General features: G+C 48.3%; 12 protein-coding genes across 12 annotated transcripts; 6 read left to right on the top strand and 6 right to left on the bottom strand.

Moving 5' to 3' along the window:
- Positions 1–90: 90 nt before the first annotated feature.
- On the top strand, positions 91–1,793 carry BABINDRAFT_162619 (uncharacterized protein). Its single transcript, XM_019129442.1, has one exon. It carries the CDS (start codon positions 522–524, stop codon positions 1,719–1,721), a length of 1,200 nt encoding a protein of 399 aa, XP_018983710.1. The 5' UTR covers positions 91–521; the 3' UTR covers positions 1,722–1,793.
- A 649-nt stretch (positions 1,794–2,442) lies between these two features.
- BABINDRAFT_172202 (ZIP family transporter) lies at positions 2,443–3,744 on the bottom strand (the record flags this gene model as incomplete). The annotated part of the gene is made up of 2 exons (XM_019130867.1): positions 2,443–3,606; positions 3,661–3,744. The coding sequence occupies 2 exons, from the start codon at positions 3,742–3,744 to the stop codon at positions 2,443–2,445; spliced, it is 1,248 nt and encodes a 415-aa protein (XP_018983709.1).
- Positions 3,745–4,366: 622 nt separating this feature from the next.
- Positions 4,367–5,254, bottom strand: BABINDRAFT_29196 (uncharacterized protein; the record flags this gene model as incomplete). Its single annotated transcript, XM_019131442.1, has 1 exon — positions 4,367–5,254. A coding segment is annotated over one exon (888 nt), but the record flags the coding sequence as incomplete, so codon positions are not given.
- An 841-nt stretch (positions 5,255–6,095) lies between these two features.
- BABINDRAFT_39685 (uncharacterized protein) lies at positions 6,096–6,507 on the bottom strand (the record flags this gene model as incomplete). The annotated part of the gene is made up of 2 exons (XM_019131940.1): positions 6,096–6,294; positions 6,344–6,507. The coding sequence occupies 2 exons, from the start codon at positions 6,505–6,507 to the stop codon at positions 6,096–6,098; spliced, it is 363 nt and encodes a 120-aa protein (XP_018983707.1).
- Positions 6,508–6,932: 425 nt separating this feature from the next.
- On the top strand, positions 6,933–7,215 carry BABINDRAFT_83122 (uncharacterized protein). Its single transcript, XM_019132780.1, has one exon. The coding sequence runs from the start codon at positions 7,008–7,010 to the stop codon at positions 7,164–7,166; it is 159 nt and encodes a 52-aa protein (XP_018983706.1). The 5' UTR covers positions 6,933–7,007; the 3' UTR covers positions 7,167–7,215.
- Positions 7,091–7,849, bottom strand: BABINDRAFT_83132 (uncharacterized protein). Its single transcript, XM_019132781.1, has one exon. It carries the CDS (start codon positions 7,733–7,735, stop codon positions 7,265–7,267), a length of 471 nt encoding a protein of 156 aa, XP_018983705.1. The 5' UTR covers positions 7,736–7,849; the 3' UTR covers positions 7,091–7,264.
- Positions 7,850–8,802: 953 nt separating this feature from the next.
- Positions 8,803–11,522, top strand: BABINDRAFT_162615 (phosphatidylinositol-3-phosphatase). The gene has a single exon (XM_019129441.1). It carries the CDS (start codon positions 9,096–9,098, stop codon positions 11,295–11,297), a length of 2,202 nt encoding a protein of 733 aa, XP_018983704.1. The 5' UTR covers positions 8,803–9,095; the 3' UTR covers positions 11,298–11,522.
- A 247-nt stretch (positions 11,523–11,769) lies between these two features.
- Positions 11,770–12,236, top strand: ERG28 (Erg28p; the record flags this gene model as incomplete). The annotated part of the gene is made up of 2 exons (XM_019131930.1): positions 11,770–11,835; positions 11,883–12,236. 2 exons carry the CDS (start codon positions 11,770–11,772, stop codon positions 12,234–12,236), a joined length of 420 nt encoding a protein of 139 aa, XP_018983703.1.
- Positions 12,237–12,709: 473 nt separating this feature from the next.
- On the bottom strand, positions 12,710–14,179 carry BCY1 (cAMP-dependent protein kinase regulatory subunit). The gene has a single exon (XM_019129440.1). It carries the CDS (start codon positions 14,078–14,080, stop codon positions 12,776–12,778), a length of 1,305 nt encoding a protein of 434 aa, XP_018983702.1. The 5' UTR covers positions 14,081–14,179; the 3' UTR covers positions 12,710–12,775.
- A 1,974-nt stretch (positions 14,180–16,153) lies between these two features.
- BABINDRAFT_52126 (uncharacterized protein) lies at positions 16,154–17,113 on the top strand. The gene is made up of 2 exons (XM_019132175.1): positions 16,154–16,467; positions 16,518–17,113. The coding sequence occupies exons 1-2, from the start codon at positions 16,342–16,344 to the stop codon at positions 16,776–16,778; spliced, it is 387 nt and encodes a 128-aa protein (XP_018983701.1). The 5' UTR covers positions 16,154–16,341; the 3' UTR covers positions 16,779–17,113.
- Positions 17,114–17,524: 411 nt separating this feature from the next.
- BABINDRAFT_162609 (uncharacterized protein) lies at positions 17,525–19,433 on the bottom strand. The gene is made up of 2 exons (XM_019129439.1): positions 19,286–19,433; positions 17,525–19,264 (listed from the first exon to the last, which is right to left on the bottom strand). Exon 2 carries the CDS (start codon positions 19,158–19,160, stop codon positions 17,568–17,570), a length of 1,593 nt encoding a protein of 530 aa, XP_018983700.1. The 5' UTR covers positions 19,161–19,264; positions 19,286–19,433; the 3' UTR covers positions 17,525–17,567.
- On the top strand, positions 19,319–19,872 carry BABINDRAFT_83101 (uncharacterized protein). Its single transcript, XM_019132779.1, has one exon. The coding sequence runs from the start codon at positions 19,429–19,431 to the stop codon at positions 19,747–19,749; it is 321 nt and encodes a 106-aa protein (XP_018983699.1). The 5' UTR covers positions 19,319–19,428; the 3' UTR covers positions 19,750–19,872.
- The last annotated feature ends 367 nt before the right edge of the window (positions 19,873–20,239 follow it).

Below are 20,239 nucleotides of genomic sequence, written 5' to 3'. Positions count from 1 at the left end.
CGCAGACAACGATAAGTACTCGGCAGTACTGGATCGCCGAGACTACTGCGCTGCGGCGATGGCTAACAATTCCGGGCTTAGCCTCCAGATGCCCTCTCTTCTTTCACAACGATGAACACTATAAAGCTTGGGCTGATTTAAACTTGAATTTAACAGTTTTTCTTTTCAGTTTCTCAACTCTTCGTTTAGTTCCTCTTCTGGCACAAACCAACGAATTCGAAAATATTGCATCGATTATCTCCTTGCATAGACGTTTTTGCCACCTTTTCCCGCTTGCCGTCTTAGCCAGTGGTTTCCACCAACACCCACCCTCTACGCTGAAATCGTTATTCAAGTGATATCTCGCCTCCCCAAAGGGTTTTTATTCCATTGCAACATAGCCGTTGACCCCCTCTCTTGCCACCGCGTTCGGACATATTCTGACATTCCATAGATAGAGCTCCTGCCGGTCTATAAAAGCTAACCTTAAACCTTAGCGTCTCGTTTTTGATCACCTGTCAAATTTTAAATACTTCTCCCAAATGTCTAAAACGCCAGAAATCGTTCCGCCACCGAAACTGAATGTGTCATACGGCCAGTCATTCAGGGACTGGTGTAACTACCGCAAGCTCAGTCTTGTCGAGTACGACTTGCTCTCGGTTTTGCCGTTTTTCCCAGAAGCCGATGCCCACCGCAAGGCGGAGATCTTGGATGTGCCTATCGGAAACAACAACTACATCCACGAATTCTACGTGGAAAACCTCGACCACGCGCCGGCCACCAAGGACATTGTCATTGTCCATGGCTACGGCGCCGCCTTGGGCTTCTTCTATCGCAACGTGGACCCGCTATCCTTGCTAGCACCAGGCGTAAGACTTCATTTTCTCGACCTTCTTGGTTTCGGCTTTTCCAGCAGACCCAGCTTCCCAAAACTTGCCTCCAAAACCAAGGAAGACGTGGCGAAGGTGGAAGACTTCTTTGTGGACTCCCTCGAGGAGTGGAGAAAAGCGCGTGGAATCGAAAAGTTTGTGCTCATTGGCCATTCTATGGGTGGTTATCTCAGCAGCTGCTACGCCATGAAGTACGAGCTGCGGGTCGAGAAACTCATTTTGGTCTCACCTGTGGGCGTTGAAAGAAACACGTCTTCCATCCTCGAAGTTGAGAGCTCCGACTCTCCATCTCCCCCGGTAACGACCTCCAACTCGTTTCCTCCGTCACCCCCCTCAGCGCCAGTGGCTAAACCCACCAAAGTGAGAAAGCTCATCAACTTTCTCTGGGATAGAAACGTCTCTCCGTTCAGTATTATTCGCTATTCGGGCCCATTCCAGTCCAAACTCGTTTCCATGTGGTCCTACCGCCGGTTTGCCACGTTACCAACCCTTGAGGTGGAGCTTCTTCACCAGTATTCGTACAAGATCTTTGCGTCGCCGGGAAGCGGCGAATACGCGCTTACCCGTCTTCTCGCCCCCGGGGCGTTGGCCAGAATGCCGTTGCTAGACCGAGTCCCAGAGAAATTTACTCTGCAAGGCTTGCTGACGTTATGGATGTATGGAGACAGAGACTGGATGAATGATGAGGCTGGCGAGGACTGTGTGAAGGCGATCAGAGAAAGGGGCGGAGAGGCAGAATTTGTGATTGTGGAAGATGCGGGCCACCATGTGTATTTAGACAATCCCGAGGTGTTTACCAAGGAAGTTTCCAAGTTTTTGAACCTAGCCAAGATGACTGAGACGGTGTCTTAGAGCTAAACAAGGATTACTTCCAGATTTTGGAGTTCGACTTTTTATTGGAGCCACTTAATATCTCAGGGCGAGAACCGTGCCACTATCGCTTATGTGATCGTCCAGACCTTGTATATATAGTAAAAGAAATTATGGATAAAATTATGACTAATTGAAACACGTATATGCCAGTTGGTGTAGCTGAATTATAACCTATGCGTATTTAGTGAATGGCTGTGATCCATTTGATTTGTCCCACCTGCAGCATTAGTTATAAGGCTGAGGGTCAATAGACCAGGCAAACTTGGGTATTAACGGAGAACTGCTACAGGGCTTCGGAGTGCATCATTCGAGAGTCACCCTAGTATGGTGAACCAAACCATACAAACGCTTTCATTACGAAACCAGTCTACACTCTGTACCATGAAAGTTACCGGAGACGCTACAATCTTGCTCAAATTTGCTTAGATTGGATCGCCTATTGTGGTGGGTATCTTTTTGTTATCAAGGAAAATTATTTATCATTTTGCACCTCTACGCTTTTAAATCACTCCTTCAAGGAAAATGGTCATTTAAATACGTTTTGCAGACACCCATTCCACACCAAGCACAAACCAAGTCTTTAAGAATCATGTTGCGTCTGGACAACTGTCTGCCCATAGCCAAATCTCCATCATATTGTCCTCTGGCCCAGGACAACATCCTTACATTCGCTCAAACTTTACCCAAAGCTTTCCAGAGCTCACTCCATCCAGGAGATGCCAAACATCAACAAAATCCCCACCATCATGCACACCAACTGCGCAACACTCTTCTTCGCCTCGTGCCACCTGGTGGTCTTGCTGCCCAACTCCAAGATCTCCGGAATCACACCCACGGTCGCGATGTACAAGAACCCACCGGCGGTGAACGGAATAGTCAAGTCGCCGATCTGGACGGTGGTACCCCATAAGCCGCCGACGGTTTCAGCAACCTTCTCGCCGGCTATGGCAACGGCGCTGGACTTACCCAAGCGCTGGATCCCAATCCCGATAAAGGTACCCAAGAAGGCTCCCACCGCGGTGATGAACTGCGAGTTCATAGCCTCCCACTTGGTGAAGCCACCCTGGATCAAGAGCGCAAAGTCACCGATTTCATGAGGAATCTCGTGGAAGAAAACCGCAAGGGCGGTTGTGGACCCCACAGACTTGGAGATATAGAAAGAGCCCGCGATGGCAAGTCCGTCGGTGATGTTGTGCGTAAAATCGGAGATCAAGTTGAGGTACGCCGACGTCTTGACGGAGGCGTTGGGCTGGGCGATGACCGGCTCAGAGGCCTTGGCATCTTCCACCGATCTCTTTCTCTGACGGAGGGTGGAATCGCCGGATTCCTTTTCTTCCACGGCACTGGAGGAGGCGTGAGTGTGCGAGTGGCCATGACCGTGGGATTCGCCGTCGCCGGTGTGGGCCAAGATACGCAAGGACTTATCGATAATCATGAAAATGACAAAGCCCACAAAAATAAAGACACCCAAGATGGTGTTTCTCTTCTCGTCCACAATCATAAACTGAACACCGCCGTCAACAGGCTCCCCCATAAAGACCTGCGGCAACAAGTGCAAGAAGACGTCGCCGAGCAAACCACCAATAGCAAAACTGACAAGAAGAGAGAGGCTGGAGGGGTCAATAGAGGCAGGAATCAACGCAAGGATAAAGTTTGGAGGACCAGAGATGTATGCAGTGGCGAGTAAGGCGTTGGCAGCGGGTCCAAAGGGGAACAACTTCTCGAAGAACCATTCCACAATGGACTCCTCGTGGTTGGCCTCTTCGATCGCCTTCAAGGTGTTGAGGTGTTCAACCACAGGACACGCGGCCAATTGGAGCTGCAAGTTTTCGAGGTTTATCACCCCGTCGTGGTGGAAAAGACCCTTGTACGTGGCAAGTTCGTCGGAGGAGATAACGGCGTCGGTGACCTTACGTACCGGCGCTCTTCCGTGGCCTCCATGGGCCGAAACAGCAGTGGAAAGGCCGAAAATAGCAAGCGCTGTGGTGATGGATAACTTCATAGCAGAAATAAGTCGGTGGGGGTGAATTGGAAGGGAGAGAGAAAACTGCTCGAGGTGGCCTCTTTTAGCGATAACGCAGCATGCAGGCACTCTTCCAGAGGCGGACTGTCGGTGGACGTGTAGGTCGTAGCAAGATGCGTTGGTCACGTGAAGGTGCTGTCATTGTTTCAGCCGACGCTATGTTATGCACAAAATGCCTGGGCATCTGATGTTATAGTTTAAAGTGTGGCTGTAAAATATGAATATAACGACAAGAGGGGACCTGCTGGTTCACGGAGCCTGAGTGGAAATTCCGCATCTGAACCTGATGGCCAAGCTCTACGGTCATCAAGAAATCCCGACTCATGCCCGTTGTCACGGTACAGTGCTTATTATCCTACCATATCTTTCTTATACCTTTGAGTATATTAGGTAAACGTATATACACGGAGGACATGACTCGTTAATTCTTCTTGCCCTTACCATTCTTTGTCTTTGACTTGGATTTTCCCACCGAGACAACCGTCTCGACCCCGGTTTTTCCTGCCTCGACCTTTGTCTCTCCCGTCTCGATCTTGGCCTTTCCCGACTCGAGTCTCGCACCCTCAGCTTCGGCCTCCAATTTTTCCTGCGACTTTCCGGTGACAAAGCCCTTGGCAACCTGTATGTCCTCCTTCATGATCTGCGCCTGCATCTTCAACTGCCAGGCAACTCCCAACTCCTTTCTCATTTGCTCCTTCTTCTTCTTTAAATCACGCGAGGCGAGCGCGTGCTTCTGGTCGTAGGAGATTCCCGCCTCGGCCTCCTTAAGCGATTCCTTCCCGAACAAGTAGTCGTAGACTCTTCCATCGACCCAGAAGAAGCCCTTGCGGTCGACGATCCAGGTGGCACGCTTGCCCTGCTCCTTCAAGCGGAAGAAGAAGGAACCGTTGTCCAAGGTCCCGTAGAACCCTCGCCCCGTCCAGACCTTGGATTTCTGGTGCCTGGTCAACTTCTCCAACGGAATCGTGTACACCGGGGTTGGTCTACCAGGAATCATCGGGTGAGAGATAATTTTGACGTGCTCAACCGGTCCGGGCAAGTAGTAGATGCGTCTGACCAATCTCAGTGGGAACTTCACAAAGAAGAGCACCGCGCAGGCCGGGACCGAGAACATCGCGAGGGTTACTCCGAGGCGCCCCGCAAGCATCATCTTGTTTTCATCCTCAGGAAGGCATTCGGGGTTCTCACGGTACAACTTCACGGCGTTTGTGCCGGTGTTTTCCACAAAGGTGAGACCGTACACCGCAAACACAAAGGCGGCACAGAAACACGCGATAAAGTAGAGTCGGTGGGGCTCGGCCTCGTAGATGAGTTCCTCGTGCTTCAGTGTCTTTAGGATCTTGATTGCGTCCGCAAATGAGCAGTTTGGCCCGAGCTGCGGCACGCCCGGTTTCGGAAGAAGCGTCGGAATTGTTTCTTTACCGAGAGGGAACTTTGGGAGGCGCGAGGCGAGCGAGTTCTGTTGGTCAGCCTCGCCGGGAACGTTCCGCGGGACCAAGCCAGCATACGAACGGAAGGAAAGCGGGGCTGCTGTTCTGGCCAGACCTCGTCCGATGGCAATACCTATTCTGAACAGTAACATCGTGGGTGTGGTATCGGTGTTTTGTGGTAAAACTTTTACTGCTAGTTTTAATGCAGGTGAAAAAAAAATAGAACCAGCCACTGAACGCCACGTAACGCCACCGCAAGGTGACGGAGCTATTGCTGATAGTAATTGTGTGATATGACGTTAAATTATAATTTTCAACAGGGTAGAAAGAACTGAGAAGTATGCGTAGATGTTCAGTATGCAATGTTATATTGTTACTACTACCCTTTAGGCTGTGCTGATTCTGGTTTGATGCCGTGAGGTTATGCTTCTCAACTGTATTGGTATTGAGTTACAAAATTTCCAGTGGGTCAGACTCATTCGGTAGCTACTTCATGCAACTTTTGAAAGATGGAGGTCAGCGTAAATAGAAATAGATATCGGTACCGCCTATCAATACCACCTATCGATGCTTTATCAGTAAAGGGCTAATACTTCGCTATACTAATATATTGCTTCTGCACCACTGATAGTCTAAACACTACATATTAATATAAGTGTAAGCAAATTCTCAGGTGTACTGAGGGCATTGATAACACCGGGGATGTGTACAGAACTTGGAAATATCGTGAGTAATAGACGCACGCCTGTGCCCCCCTTTTCAGGTTTGACCTCGAAGAGGCTTCCACGGGTGGTCCAGGGAGACTTTCCTGCGAAGCCTGTCATTCTGGGTCCATTTAGGTTCGTACTGGGCCCGCTAACCACAAGTCGCGCCACACGCTAGAACGGACGATAGTGTCTGTCAGCTTTCGGGGCCATTAGCATACATGCAGTTAATCTCCAAAATGTAGTTTCCTTCTTTGTACTTTTGCTGGGGCAGCTCTGCGTGTACATAACGCCACCCGACCAAATTATTGCACTGGTGGCATGTAATGTTTCGCACCTCATAAACGCCCGTGGTCATCTTGCGTCGCTGCAACTCTCCCTCGGTAACATTGACCCTAGAAGGTTAGTATCCGCATTGCAACCATAGGGGGATTTAGTACATACACATATTTGACAAGAAAAGCGTCGCCTGTCCGGCCGCTGAAATCACTGGATAAGATGTAGTTGCTCATCAGGAGATGTGTTCGGCAGCGGTTGCATGTATAGGTTGTGATGTGGCGTTCACGCTGTTGTGGATGGTCAAGGTAGGTACTGTAAAGGAGACCCATACTTGTGCTAATCTGAGACAGGAAGTTGTATTCGTGCGAAGTTGTGGGGTCGTATCACGGAAGTAGATACAAGTGTAACTTTTCTGGGACCTTGGAGGGGAAGAGTCGGTTATATAATGAGGGGAATCAGTGCCTCTATCCCCCTAACCCGGAACCCAATAAGATGATTACAAACATTAATTGGTATGGATACTCCCGGAAGTATCCGCCTGCGGAGGTGACGTATATTCGTATACTACGGAGTACAGAACGTAGCCCCCGGAACAGATAATGCAAGTCCGCAGGATAAGTGTGGAACGGCAATCCCCATCCCTGTCACACAGGTCCCAGCTGGCTCAGATCAGGCTAGAAGGGCATACGTATGGATCAGACGGTTTTAAGTAGGCACAATTATTGCTAAATAGCCAATCACTGCTTATTCTTCCGTGAATGTGTGTTCGTTACGATCCAACCAATACCACTCTCAGTTGCATTGCCGCCGTCTACATTTGCAGCGGTGCATGACGTGCACCTTTCGTATCAGATTAGGATATAACTCTTTAGAGTTTCCGTCACAGCGATCGCTAAATTTTGTAATTTACTGTATTAATGTGACAGGACAAGGAAATCGGCTACCAACGGCGGAGAAACAAAAGATGGTACTTCCTTGCCCCCCATAGCCGTGCCGTTAATTGGAGCCTCGGGTCACATATACTCCCCAGGAGTGACTCGTTAGAACAAGCTAGTAAAGCTACATCGGTTATGTCAGGGCTATACGTCACAAACGTGGAGCTCTATGGTAATGTATACTTGAGGGGCGCAATGTGCATTGGATGCTTCCAGCACTATCCTGTCTCATGGAGTGGTTCGAGTAGGCATATTTACGACATCTAACCGAGTTAGGGCTAGCTTTAGTCGGTTGCATATGGCCAATGCGAAAACCTAGAATCTGTAAACCCACGTCGTATGATGAGACGGTGGAAGTTTCATGACATTGTGACGGTGAGGTTTCTACAGATGTAGGTGTTTCACCTTGGCCATCTTGATTATGGAATTGGGAAATATGCCTAGCGAAGAAGGTTATTTTATTTCCTAGTTGAGCTAATGGTAGACAGTGACAGTAGTTTGAGGCGGACGTTGCTTTTTTAATGACGCCGCAAGCGTGGTCAAGCGCTAGGGGCATACTGAATGCTGGCAGGCGTCTGGCCACTGAAACATGCTCTAAGACCCAGGCTCCAACAAGACACATCTGAGGTTTTTTTTACGCCCAGAAATAGCTCAAAAACCCATTCAAGATATGGCAAGGGATATAGCCGGACAAAAAGGTCAAAAGCTGGTATCATTTCATTTAAAATTCAAATCCCAAGGTTTCCAACGAAGGCGAACGAGGATTAGCCTAAAGTACCTTATTAGATAGAGATTGAATACTCGCGCAATTTGTACACCTTGACACGTATATGCAAAACTTGGAAATATAATGTGTCTGAATATCAGACTGAAGGTATCATCTCAAACAGTACCGTTTGGTTCAAACTCACCGCCTTTTGGATACGACCCAAGGACACTGAAAGCTAGCTTCCAGGGATCGCAGCGGACGTCAACAGCTAAAATCTGGAATAGTACGAATCAGGTCGTGAGACAGTAAAGAACCCCTCAAAAAGTCTTTTTTCTGATACCCGTGGGGCTCAATTTTCCAGAATATATAGCAGTGAGTACATGTAAGTGCTGTGATGCTTTAACGACAAAATTTAAGCCAAGATACTGTCTAGACTCAATGTAACGTTTTGGCAATAACCCTGAAGAACCAAGTTGGATCGTAATGTGCTTTTCCAACCGATGGTCCCAAAATGTGGAATTAAAAGATTTCAATGTCTCGATATTGAAAAGTTGAAAATTAACTGGTATCCCGATAGTGTTTATTCACAGATAGCATCTTGTGCCATTTACGACCGGCTAGGGCAAAGCCGGGGGAAATAAATGTTCTCTTTTGAGCCATCACCCTCTGGGCTATGCTCTGCCATTATCCCACCTATAGAACGCTTAAAGTCTTAGTCAACACTTGAAGGTTAAAGCAAAGCGTATGCCCCGTTAAATACCCAACGGTCAGTATAGCACAGCTCTCAGGTATACTTTAGGTAGCGGGGTTTACGAATGACCCAGGAGGGGAAATGCAATCTTGAGCGATATGTCCCCACTTTACCTAACGGTGCAAGTCTCGCTCTTCACACCTGTGTCATGGTGACCTTCTACCGTCAAAAACAAAAATTAACCAAGCCATTGATTATTCAGTGATCATAGTTTATTTAAAAGCTCAGTGGATACACTAAAAATTCAAAACAGAAGCTAGAATAAGATTTCTCTCGAGTTTCCCATTCTCTCCATCTTTGTTGATTAGGCCTCCCGCGAAATCATGGTAGTGGCGCCCCAAACTTCGCGAACTTTCCTACTTCACACCTTTCTTATTTAGTTCGCGAACCACCACCCATTTAACGAACGTTAGATTTCTCCGCGAACCCTCGCTATCTTTTTCTCCATCCTGCCGAACATAACCCGATAAGACACCTCACCTTTCCTTCACTGACGACCCCACTAACACTAACACTACACCTATGGACTACATAAAAGTCACCCAGGTGCTGGATGTGACGCTCTACCGTAAGGGCTTCTCGGTGCGCGGGACGATCCACCTCACCACCAACCACCTCATTTTCACGCTCCCGACGGAGCCGTCCGCGCGTCCCAAGGAGATGTGGATCTGTTATCCCATCATAGAACGGATCGACAAGTCTCTCGGGTCCGCGCTTCTCGAGGTGTCAAGCGTGCAGAATCAGTTCAACCAGCCGGCGTGCGACTCGCGGCTGGCGTCGCCGGAGCTCTCCGCGCGGCTCTATCGCGGTGCGAACATCCGTCTCCGCTGCAAGGACTTCACGTACTACTCGCTTGACTTTGACTCTGAACCCGTATGCCAGGCCGTGTACGAGACGCTTGTAAAGCTCGTCGCATGCAGGGAGGAAAAATTGTACGCGTTTTTGTACGCGCCGGTGGTGGCGGAGCGACAGCACAACGGCTGGATGGAGTTTGATATTGCGCGCGACTTTGCGCGCCAGGGCGCATACGCTGCATGGCGTGAGACAGAGATCAACGTACGCTACGAGTTCTGTCCCACGTATCCCGCGATGTTCCTCGTGCCGCGCGCGATCAGCGACCTGGTATTAAAGCACTGTGGGAAATTCCGCTCCAAGGGCCGCATACCTGCATTGTCGTACTACCACCGCAACGGCTGTGTCGTTACGCGGTGCGCGCAACCGCTAGTCGGTCTCAAGAAACAGCGCTCCATCCAGGACGAGCGGCTTGTGGCGGAGATCTTTGGCGACCGCCCCCAGAACTTGATCGTGGACTTGCGCCCACTTGCAAATGCCATGGCGCAGACCGCGTTGGGCGCGGGCACGGAAAATGTCGACAACTACGGCGCCACGCGTGCAACCCGCATCTTCCTCAACATCGACAACATTCACGTGATGCGTGACACGCTTGCGCGCGTGGTGGAGGCGTTGAAAAATGGCGACGTCAGCGCTACGCCAGTCAACGCCGAGCTCTTAGGGCGCCTGACCTGGCTCAAACACACATCAATTGTGCTTGCGGGCGTCGACCGCCTTGCCAAATCTATCCATCTCAATGCCATGAATATGCTTGTGCACTGCTCGGACGGCTGGGACCGCACGGCACAGGTGTGCTCGTTACTCCAGTTGTGCCTTGACCCACACTACCGCACGCTTCGAGGGTTTATGTTGCTCGTGGAGAAGGAGTGGTGCGCATTCGGACACCAGTTTGCAGAGCGGAGCGACCACGTGGGCGCGCAACTCGTCACAAGTCTGGGCGCGTCACGCGCGACCAGCTTCTTCTCCAAATTCAAGGTCCTTCAGGGTTCCAACTTCAAGTCGCCTACCTTTCACCAGTTTTTAGACTGCGTGTACCAGATGGCACGCCAGCATCCCACCGCGTTCGAGTTCAACGAGCGTTTCCTTCGCCGCTTGCTCTACCACGTGTACTCCTGTCAGTATGGCACGTTTCTCGTGAACAACGAGCGTCAAAAGGTGGAACAGCGGTTGGAGGAACGAACCCGTTCCGTGTGGGACTACTTCACGTGCCGTCTTCCGGAATTCACCAACCCGCAGTATACAGCCAACCCAGACGTGATCTATCCGAACTGCAAGGACGTGAAGTGGTGGTTTGAATTGTTTGGCAGGACTGATGCCGAGATGAATGTGGAGGTTAAGGAGAGCAAAAGTCCTGCGAGTCCCAGTGTCTATGTTCCGGAGACTAAAAATGAAGGGGCGGTTAAAGAAAGTGTTTCTGCGTTGGAGCTTGACCAAGCGGACGGACCAAAGGAGATTGAATTGAAGGAGGTTGAGCTACAGGGAGAGGCTAACGTGGAGAGTGAGATGAACAGCGCTGGATCTGGAGAGCAAGAAGGGAACACGGGAGAGAAAGCCCCAAAGCTAGATAGGGGCAATCCGGAGCTTATAGACTCCAATCCATGGAATGGAGCCTGTAAGTTCAATAATCCTGATAAAGGGGTTAAGGCTGAGACAGACAAGAGAACAACCTTAGAGGATGAAACAGTGAATGAGCGGCCAAAAATAGAGCAAGTGAGCGCTCTGCCAGAGGATATAGAGTATGAGCCAGCGCTGGAGGAAGCCACGGTCATATCCATGTGTGCGCTCTCAATTACCACCAAAAACCTAGATTTGGAGCTCTCTTCGATGACTCCGGTGGCGAGTGATGATCATCCGTTGGCCGGCACCAGCTAACTAGGAGTTGCACGGTGTAACGTTAACGAATATTATATAGTAGAGCTATGTAGCTTGCATAGAAAATCGGGGGATTATAGTTCAGAGCATGCCTTTCATTTTATCATAACCAGAGAGTCGAATAGATCCTGGTGAAGCAAAAGCGGCAGCTTCCCTTTTTGCTGTTTGTAAATACCAATAAGTTGTAGTCCAACCTCCCTCCGTTTTGGACTTGAGGTGAAACCGGTTCGGGTGGTTAAACCTTCATCGAAGGAGGTATTTACCAACAAAGCTGTAGGTATTTATAGTATACTTTTTGTATTTTGGAATTATAATTTAACACTCCGATATCTATGGTTTTGGATAAGATGATCGACTTCCTGTCACTTCTCCTGCGTTCAGCTGTGCATTCCGTTTCCATCCCACCTTTTTCATTGCTCCAAATTTCAGTATTACCCAAAAATGCCCACTTCTAGCGTTAACCTATAACACTATGTCGGCCTATCTCACCTCGCTATTGCCTGCTGCTCCTGGTATCTTACCAAAATGGTTACTTTTCGTATGTCCCTAATACCCACTCCCCCAGCTCGGTACTAACTCCCCCAGATCTCTGTCGTCTCCGTCTTCAACTCCGTCCAGACCTACGTCTCTGGCGTTGAGTTGACCCGTCGCGTGTACGAAAACAAGCCACTTGAAACCACTGCCTTGTCTGCGCGTACCTTCGGGACCTGGACCGTGGTGTCTGCTGTGATCAGATTTTACGGCGCCTACTACATTAACAACCCCCAGGTCTACGAATTGACCATGTGTTCCTATTATATCGCCGCATTCCACTTTGCCTCCGAATTGTTCTTCTACAAGACCGCCAAGTGGGGTAAAGGCATTATGGGGCCTGCCATCGTCGCCACCACCTCCATCATCTGGATGAACTTGCAGAAAGACTACTACCTCGGGTTGTAAGCAACCAAGGGTTACTGGGCTATTGTTTCAGCTTTAATAACAATAAATATGATGATTCGTATAGCGGTCGATAAGGAATATCGTGGATTATGAAGTGCTGTTTCCAAGGGTATGAAATATCACCCCTCTGCTTGTATAGTAGACTACCCCAGACCAATAACTAAGCTGAAGGTGGAAGCCGCCGAATTTATGAGATATACAATGGCCCCACTCTTCAGATCGCAGACCTGTAGCTACGACTAAACCCCAAGGTTAACATTCACCGAAACCCCTCTGATTAGCGCAAGAATCAGTGCTAAGATCACGTATGGTTCATGAGTATACGATGTCAAAGTTGTACCTATGATGATTTCCAGATAAAGTACATCCAGTGGATGGTATCCTTAACCCCATAACGGCGCTAAAACAGAACCGTATTTTTATACGCAATCCCAATACTGACCTTGGACAAACAAAAAAGTCTACATTCGTTATATCACTCCTACACTTTTTTTTTCTTCGTTTCACGTATTACATATATAGTAACTAATCATACATCCCTATTGGTGAGTAGGGTCCTGGCGCTTCAACACCTCCACGACCGGCCCAAGCAATCTCTGGAACCCGCTCTTGCCCAAGGTAGCAACCTTGAGTACTGAAGATGCAGTCACGGTGGCTTTTCTTGGCGAGTCGTTCAATAAGGCCAACTCACCGAAGTAGTCGCCCTTGGCCAAGTGGCTAACCACCCCCTCACCTTCCTTGGAGACTTCCGCCGTACCGGATTCGATGAAGTAGAAATTTTCACCGACGTCACCCTCTACAACCACAGGTGTGCCTGGCTGGAAGGTCTTCGACACAAGGGCGTCAGCCAACTTACTCTTTTCGTACGCGGAGAGCGAGGCAAGCACCGGCACATCCTTGAAGAAAACCTCGTACATGGCTCTCTTCTTGGCAGTCCCCTCCAACAAGATACGTCTGAAGGTCAACCGATCAAGCGCCCACAAGACACAGTCAGTGGTGGCCACAGCGGTTGCAGCTCTAAAAGAGTTGTACATCAACGCCAACTCACCAAAAGAGGAACCCGGTCCGGAGGTGTTGACCTTATCACCATTGACGTAGAAGTCGACTTCACCCTTCTCAATCACGTAGAAGAAATCCCCCTCGTCGCCCTGCTTGATGATTTCGGTGTTCTGCGGCAAACGCTTCTCCTCCAAAGCATGGATCACGGTGTTGAGCTCCTCATCGTCCAACTGGCCAAACAAGAAGTTCTTGGCAACACTGCTGTTCAATCTGCTTAACTGCTCCGAGGTCAAGTTTCTCACTGGCGGCTTCCAGTCGCCGAGGAACTTGTTTGGATTTAAGGTCTCAGCGCTAACGGAGGTTCTTCTGTTGGCATTAAAGTGGGCCGGCAACTTGGAGATCTTGGCTCCGAGCGGCGCAATTGTGTCGCTTTCGGACTTGTCACTTGGGTCGACCGACCGAGCCAACGAGCTGGCCGGAGCGCCGAACGTGCCCCTGAACAAGCCGGGGGTAGGTACGGAAGCAGCTGGCGCACCTGGTCCTTCATCTTCTGTGTGCTTATCGTGGTGGGGGTCTTCTGAGTGCGGGTCGTTATCACCGAATGGTGTCTTGAACGCTGGGAAGGCGTGGGAGTTCGATTGGCGGGGAACCGAGTGTCGAGGGAAGAGCGTGATCCCGGCAGCGCTGGCTCTCTGCTGCTGGTTCCACAACTGTTTTCTCTGGTCTTCCAAGCGGGCGAGAAAATAGTTGGAACAGAACTGGAGAATATCGGCGGGATTCTTGGCCAAAATATCCTTGTTTAACTGGGCGAGCTCGTCGACGTAGTTATAGTTGGATTGCGACATGATAGCAATGCGTGAAGGGGGCAGGAAGAAACAATTGCTTTAGGTTACACGACTGACAGAAACAATCGCGGCTTAAAAACGATAGATGGAATGTGGGGGAGAGAGGAGTGGAAGAGCAAGATGCGGCAATTTGCAGTTCAGTTCGGTTTAATGCTGGCAGTTTGCGATCGCGATAAAAGCAAGGGGCGTGCGGCGACAGGGAATGTGAATCCAACAAGGCTGTCCAGAACGAGGACTGCGCAGAATACTATGCAGTCCAGTCACACTGCATAGGATTTGCCCTTCCACAGCAGCCGAGTTTTCTTATATGAGCCGTCCCTTACTCTCGGGCTGTCTCTTTATTTAGGGATATGTGCACTGGTTAAAATGATCTAAATATTTTTACAATTCTAATCATGTTTATTTGACTTGTATCGGTGCCTATTCTGTTTTCCTAGCATGTGAAAGAGATCACCTCTTGAACGGTGAAGGCATGTTCCGCGTATGGAACGTAAGGCGTACTATGACTGCCGCATTTGGGGCGTAAATATTAGATGCCTGATTTGGGCACACATAGACGCAATGTATCAGCTATGGGTATGCGAGGTTACCCAGGGAAACGGCGACTGTTAAAAAATCTAACGAGATCTAGATTACACTGGGCCTACAAGTGGTTTCAAAGGGGAGGTTTACTCGAATGCGCAATTCAGGTAAGATTTGCGGTCTCACTGAGGTACAGTGTGGTATGAGAAAGCCTCACCGAGGAAGGATGCCAGATGCTCTTTTGACTTCTACAAGCGTAATATACGGATTGTAGTTGTAAGCCCTCACAATTTTCCTAGTGCTAGTGGCATCTTCTCCGGTCAACTGATTTTAATCCAAGATGCTTTAAACCATGACGTTTGGTTGGGTAAACCCCTAAGATTCCGGTGAAATTTCTCTTGTGCATGGTGCATGCTGCAAACGTGCTTCTCAGATCCAGGAGTGCTAGCTAGAGTTCGGTTTACATGGATCGTCGCAGATTGATTTAAAAAGGTGGCATGATAATTGGCAAGTAACCACAGACTCTCAAACGTTTCTAGCCAGTAAGGACAACATCCATGGCCGAGTCCCGAGTTTGGAGGGGTATTTGCGATCGATTGCCAGGTCATTGACTCCTATTACTCGGAAATATCTCTTTCAAGCTATAGCGCTGTAGCCAGCTATAATGTTTGCATTACTATTCTTACTGTTTCTCCGCACATGTATGGTATCGATCGGACCCGTGGGTTGTTTCACAACCCCAGATTGTCCGACCCTAGACTGTCCAACCCTGATACTGATTAGCCTTCGAATTCAAGATGACCAATAAAGACACGCGTTGATCCTTCGACCAGGAAGAAGATTCTCCCTTCGCATGCATATGTACATCTATCAGCAACAAGGGTTTCAGGGGGAACTACTGGAATCGACTGAAAAGGGAGATTCACTAGATCAGACCCATTCATCTAGCTTTGCCTCGAGATCCTTATACACTGAAAACAGAGAATTGTATCACCACGGTTAGATGGCGGTATGTCGTTGAATTATCTTGGCGGACGTAGGATACCGTGATGTCATATCGGAGGATATCAGCCGACGGTGTATACAGTATTGGAAAGCACCTTGAATATATACACCAGTTACAGGAGTTGAATTTCAGGGTATAGAGAGGCGCAGTGAAAGACCTGCACGACAAATTATTATTGGCCTACTTACTATTGTTACCGTCACTAATCTAATCTCCGCACTTTTGATGGCGTATTTATTCCTTTGAATAGAACCTTCAGTTACAAGTTTAGACAGCTTCCTTACATTAGAGGTTCATTACTAATCGTTAGCGTATATATAGCTTGCAAGAGTGGTATAAAAAACTACTATTTCATATACCATCGTCATTTATTCGTTTGTAACAAGTTAAACTCAGCAAACCATTTTCGGTAAAGTCAAGCAATCAGAAATCACCGAAATTTCACCCAACACTTAAGATTCTCAGTTGAGTGAAATGTGAAATTTCTGGCTTTTAAGTCTTCTAATTTGATCTTTTACTCATTAAAGGTACTATAAATCTGCCGTACTAACCAAGCCTACCTCTTCAATCGTTTGTGAGGCCATTTTCCAACCACGCAAAAGTTGCACGGCGGCCGCTAAAGACTCACCCATAATGTCCTGCACAAACTGTAGATAATCTCAATCTTACAAAATCGCCATAGATTATCTGTTTCGGAGTGGTAGTCACACAATAGCAAACAAACCTACTCGTGATGTCCTTCAAGTCTAGCTACCTCTACGCCCTCGGTGCGTTGTTTCTTTTCCACAGCGGCTATTCTGCCATGCAGTTCTACCAATACGTGAAGGCCACAGACTCAACTCTTCCCCTCCCAACCGATGTATGTATATTAGGTCATTTTCACACCCTCTCACAGTCCTAACACTTTAGATTGGATTAGAGGCCTTGCTAGGTGCCGCCGTGACTATCATTGCCGCCGTTTTCTCGGTAGAGATCCCTGCTCAGTTGAGCGCGCACGATGACGAGGTGTTGGTGAAGCCTTATCGCTTTTTTAAGCCAATTGAGATGAGGTATGCGACCACAGAGTTTCAGAAACTCGGTATTAACCCATTCGAGGAAATCGAAGCTAGACCGGCTTTTATGAATATTGTCGCCAAGCGAAAAGAGTTCCAGGAATGGGCTAATAAATAGAGGCAATCCCCACCCTCTCCAAGACTCGCTCATAGATCTTGGAAAGGTTACCCCTTGGTATAACTCCTGGGATAAGACGTGAGTTTGTTTTTCAATGGATCTTAAGCCCCTTTTGTTAGTGTTCAACGTTGGATGAACCATGCGCAGCTGACGTCCTATAATTAGGCTGTATATAATAATATGGCGGTAAAGTTAATGTATGTTGCTTAGGGATTGCGGGCTTTTGGGAGTAGTTAGGAATCAACACTAAGATTGGGGTTCACCTCCACGCCAACACTCGAGCTCCTGCATTGCTGCCATTCATCACCTTCATTCTAATAGATAACCGAACTTTCAATCAAGGTCAACAATGTAGAGGTTCCAGCTAGCCATTTGACTTCATAACACCTGTAGTAACGGTACCATTTAACTAGATGGAAGTCGGAGTCCATTTTCCCTTACCTCTGATAACTAGACACCCGGTAATCGTATCCGCCTCTGTCCATATGGCCACCGACTACTCTTCTCTTGTAGATATCTTATGTAGGAAGAGTATTCTCTTTTAGCTAGCCAATAGTATCCACTATTACCTGTTAGATATACCACATATACTCTTACAGATATAGAGTAACATGTGATGAGTCGCTACATGACCGCGGAGGGATTTTGTATAAGTGTGCGATAGGGAGTAGATGTGGCCACGGGTGTCAACAGTCTATCGATATCTCTACACCAAGATTAGACTTGAAACGCCAACATAAATTGGATATCTATACTTACATAGGTAACACACCGATATACTCTGCCGAGTTAAAGGCTGTACCGGTACAACGGACTTTTATCGCCCATGTCGAAGATCTCTTCTCTGGTATAGCCGTCCCACTTACCGTCTTGGAGCTCCTTCTCACGCTTGTCATTAATCTTGCGGTAGACCGTCACCAAAACTATGATACCACAGAGTCCCAACGAAATGAATCCTAACTCCACACTATGGCCCAAAATAAACCGTGGTTTATCTTTCGCTATATAGATGTTAGAGGCAATAGCACCACCGAAGTTACCGATACCGATATTAAAGGCCATCCCCACAGCTCTTTTATAGGAACCCGCCAAGTTATTCGCGTTCCAAGAAATAGCACCCGGGAAAGCAGGATACAACCCAAGCGCGATTAAATAACAGCCACCATAAATAACACCAGGCTTCACTCTAGGGTCTGTGGCCACGCACATACTGTACCCCACTATCAAGAACAAAAGATTCATCACGAGAAATGGCGAACGGAGTCCTACCCGATCGGAAAACAATGCCTGAGCCACACCGGCAATGGACGCGCTAATGTATATTGGCACTGTCATCAACTGAGCCTTGGCAGAGGTATAGCCCAAGTTCAAAATAATCGTTGGCAAGAAAAGCGAGATACCGTACAAAGGAACGATAATCGAGTAATAAACCACCAAATGAAACCAGCACTGCCAATCACTCAAGACCTGCTTGATAGGTTGCCATGGAGTTGACTTCTTCTCCACTAATGGAACGCGGGAGCTCGCATCCGAATACTGAATCTTGCGAGACTCGGTAACCTCTCCGCCTGGAGTATTGTTGCTATCGTTAGCCAAACGCCAAAGTACAAACTCACGTTCCTCCGGGGTTAAGAAAGAAGCGGTTTCGGGGAAATCTTGCAAGCCCCAGAAACTTCCAAAAGCGACCAAGACAGTCAATAAGCCTTCCAAGATGAAAATCCACCTCCACCCCTCAAGACCACCAATTCCATCCATCTTGGAAATCCCAAACGCTAAAAGCCCCGAGAAAGCCCCGGCGACGGAGGCAGCACTGAAGAACATGGCCTGTCTGAATTGAATTTCACCCTTGCAGTACCACATGGTCAAAATGTACGTCGCTCCCGGGAATAACCCGGCTTCGGCCACTCCTAGGAATAACCTGCAGGCGAACAACCCGGCAAAGTTGTGAACAATTCCCATGAGTGTCATCACGACACCCCAGGCAATCATGATGGACGGAAGCCAGATACTAGGCCTCAACAACTTCAAGCACATGTTCGAAGGTACTTCGAAAAACGAGTATGTAATGAAGAAAATGGTGAGACACAAGTTGTACTGCTTGCTGGACAAGCCCAAATCTTCGACCAAACCTTCAATTTTTGCGTTTCCAATGTTTCCCCTGTCTAAGAAGGAAAGCAAGTATAAAACCGCGAGCATCGGCAACAAGTGCATATCCATCTTGCGGAGGACCTTCTTCTCGTCGATGTTAGGGAAGCGTTCTTGTGCTGTCATGCCATCGTACGATATCACGGCTTCAAGGGGGTTCTTGGCTTCATCGGGGTAAGCATCTGGGTCTGGTGACGAGGAAACCTCGTATGACGGTTGAATTTTATCTGCCGACATTGTACTGAATTGATTAGGTAGAGTAGATTTAAGATGCAACTGGATATGTCTATATGTATACTGTAAAGCTACAGACATCAATATGGGATCAGAGGTTTATATACCTCATGCCGCCAATTAGACACTTTGAGTCATTCATTGATCAAAGCGTCTTGAATCTTGGAACGACCTGGGGTATCATTTACTATACGTGTTCCCCTCCTCATACAAGGTACGTTAGCAACGTGCCTTACATTATCGTGAACTCGGGATATTTGGGTGCCGCTTGATGACACCCCTGGAGCAAGCCGGGTCCGTAGCTTCCCCCACAAACCTGAAACTCGGGCACAGGACTTTATCGTTCTGGATTAGGGTATTTCCGTACAACTGTGACCTCTGTGGCTACTACATGCGGTGGCACCTGCATCCTGCTTATCTGTTACGGCGCTTAGGCTGCCTGAGATGGCTTTCTAAGGAGTCTTTCGCTGCAAAACGCCATCTCTTTACGGATAGTCGCTGTGCGGGGTGCGTCATATTGCCGATCAGTCACCTACAGACTGTAGGAGAATTGCTGCCCCGCAGTAACCTGCAGCGAGTGAGGGTAAAATGACACCCAGTTACATCCGTACTCCACAATAGGCTCAAATTATTCCAGGGTTATGTTGCTTGGCATGGGAGGTTCGTGCAGTTCTCCGAAAACCTTATTATTTGGGCTCTCTTTGGGGCTGGAATCTGACGAGAGGCAAACGCTAAACTTGGAGTCATATATCAATAACGCGCCTGTAGTTCCTCAACGCTGATCGTTTAAATTACGTGTGCTGTTACAAGTGATACCGTGAACCGTGTGGTTCACCATTTACCAAAAGGCTGGCCTCAGGGGGCTCTTGTAATGCGGTGCACCCTTGAATACCTTAAAGTTACTGCGCCTATAACCGAACGAGAATACCCGGTGGCAAAACGCCACTGAATAATTACGTGATTTGCAGTACAATCGTAGTTGTTGCCACTGAGGCGTGTTATATGTTTGTTTAATTGCTTGTAATGCACGGCAAGTGCTTGTTCCTTCCTCGCATTCGGTAATAGGGCCCCGATCTTTGATC

This window comes from Babjeviella inositovora (assembly GCF_001661335.1).
Source record: "Babjeviella inositovora NRRL Y-12698 unplaced genomic scaffold BABINscaffold_10, whole genome shotgun sequence".
Lineage (NCBI taxonomy): Eukaryota > Fungi > Ascomycota > Pichiomycetes > Serinales > Babjeviella > Babjeviella inositovora.
This window is presented reverse-complemented; position numbering and strand designations above follow the sequence as displayed.

Excerpts from the sequence above, each read along its gene's own strand:
- BABINDRAFT_162619 (XM_019129442.1), top strand. The coding sequence starts at position 522 with ATGTCTAAAACGCCAGAAATCGTTCCGCCACCGAAACTGAATGTGTCA.
- BABINDRAFT_83132 (XM_019132781.1), bottom strand. The coding sequence starts at position 7,735 with ATGTGTCTTGTTGGAGCCTGGGTCTTAGAGCATGTTTCAGTGGCCAGA.
- BABINDRAFT_83122 (XM_019132780.1), top strand. The coding sequence starts at position 7,008 with ATGACGTGCACCTTTCGTATCAGATTAGGATATAACTCTTTAGAGTTT.
- BABINDRAFT_162609 (XM_019129439.1), bottom strand. The coding sequence starts at position 19,160 with ATGTCGGCAGATAAAATTCAACCGTCATACGAGGTTTCCTCGTCACCA.
- BABINDRAFT_83101 (XM_019132779.1), top strand. The coding sequence starts at position 19,429 with ATGACACCCCTGGAGCAAGCCGGGTCCGTAGCTTCCCCCACAAACCTG.
- BCY1 (XM_019129440.1), bottom strand. The coding sequence starts at position 14,080 with ATGTCGCAATCCAACTATAACTACGTCGACGAGCTCGCCCAGTTAAAC.
- BABINDRAFT_162615 (XM_019129441.1), top strand. The coding sequence starts at position 9,096 with ATGGACTACATAAAAGTCACCCAGGTGCTGGATGTGACGCTCTACCGT.
- BABINDRAFT_52126 (XM_019132175.1), top strand. The coding sequence starts at position 16,342 with ATGTCCTTCAAGTCTAGCTACCTCTACGCCCTCGGTGCGTTGTTTCTT. Across the intron at positions 16,468-16,517 it reads CTCTTCCCCTCCCAACCGAT|ATTGGATTAGAGGCCTTGCT; the intron begins GTATGTATATTA and ends CTAACACTTTAG.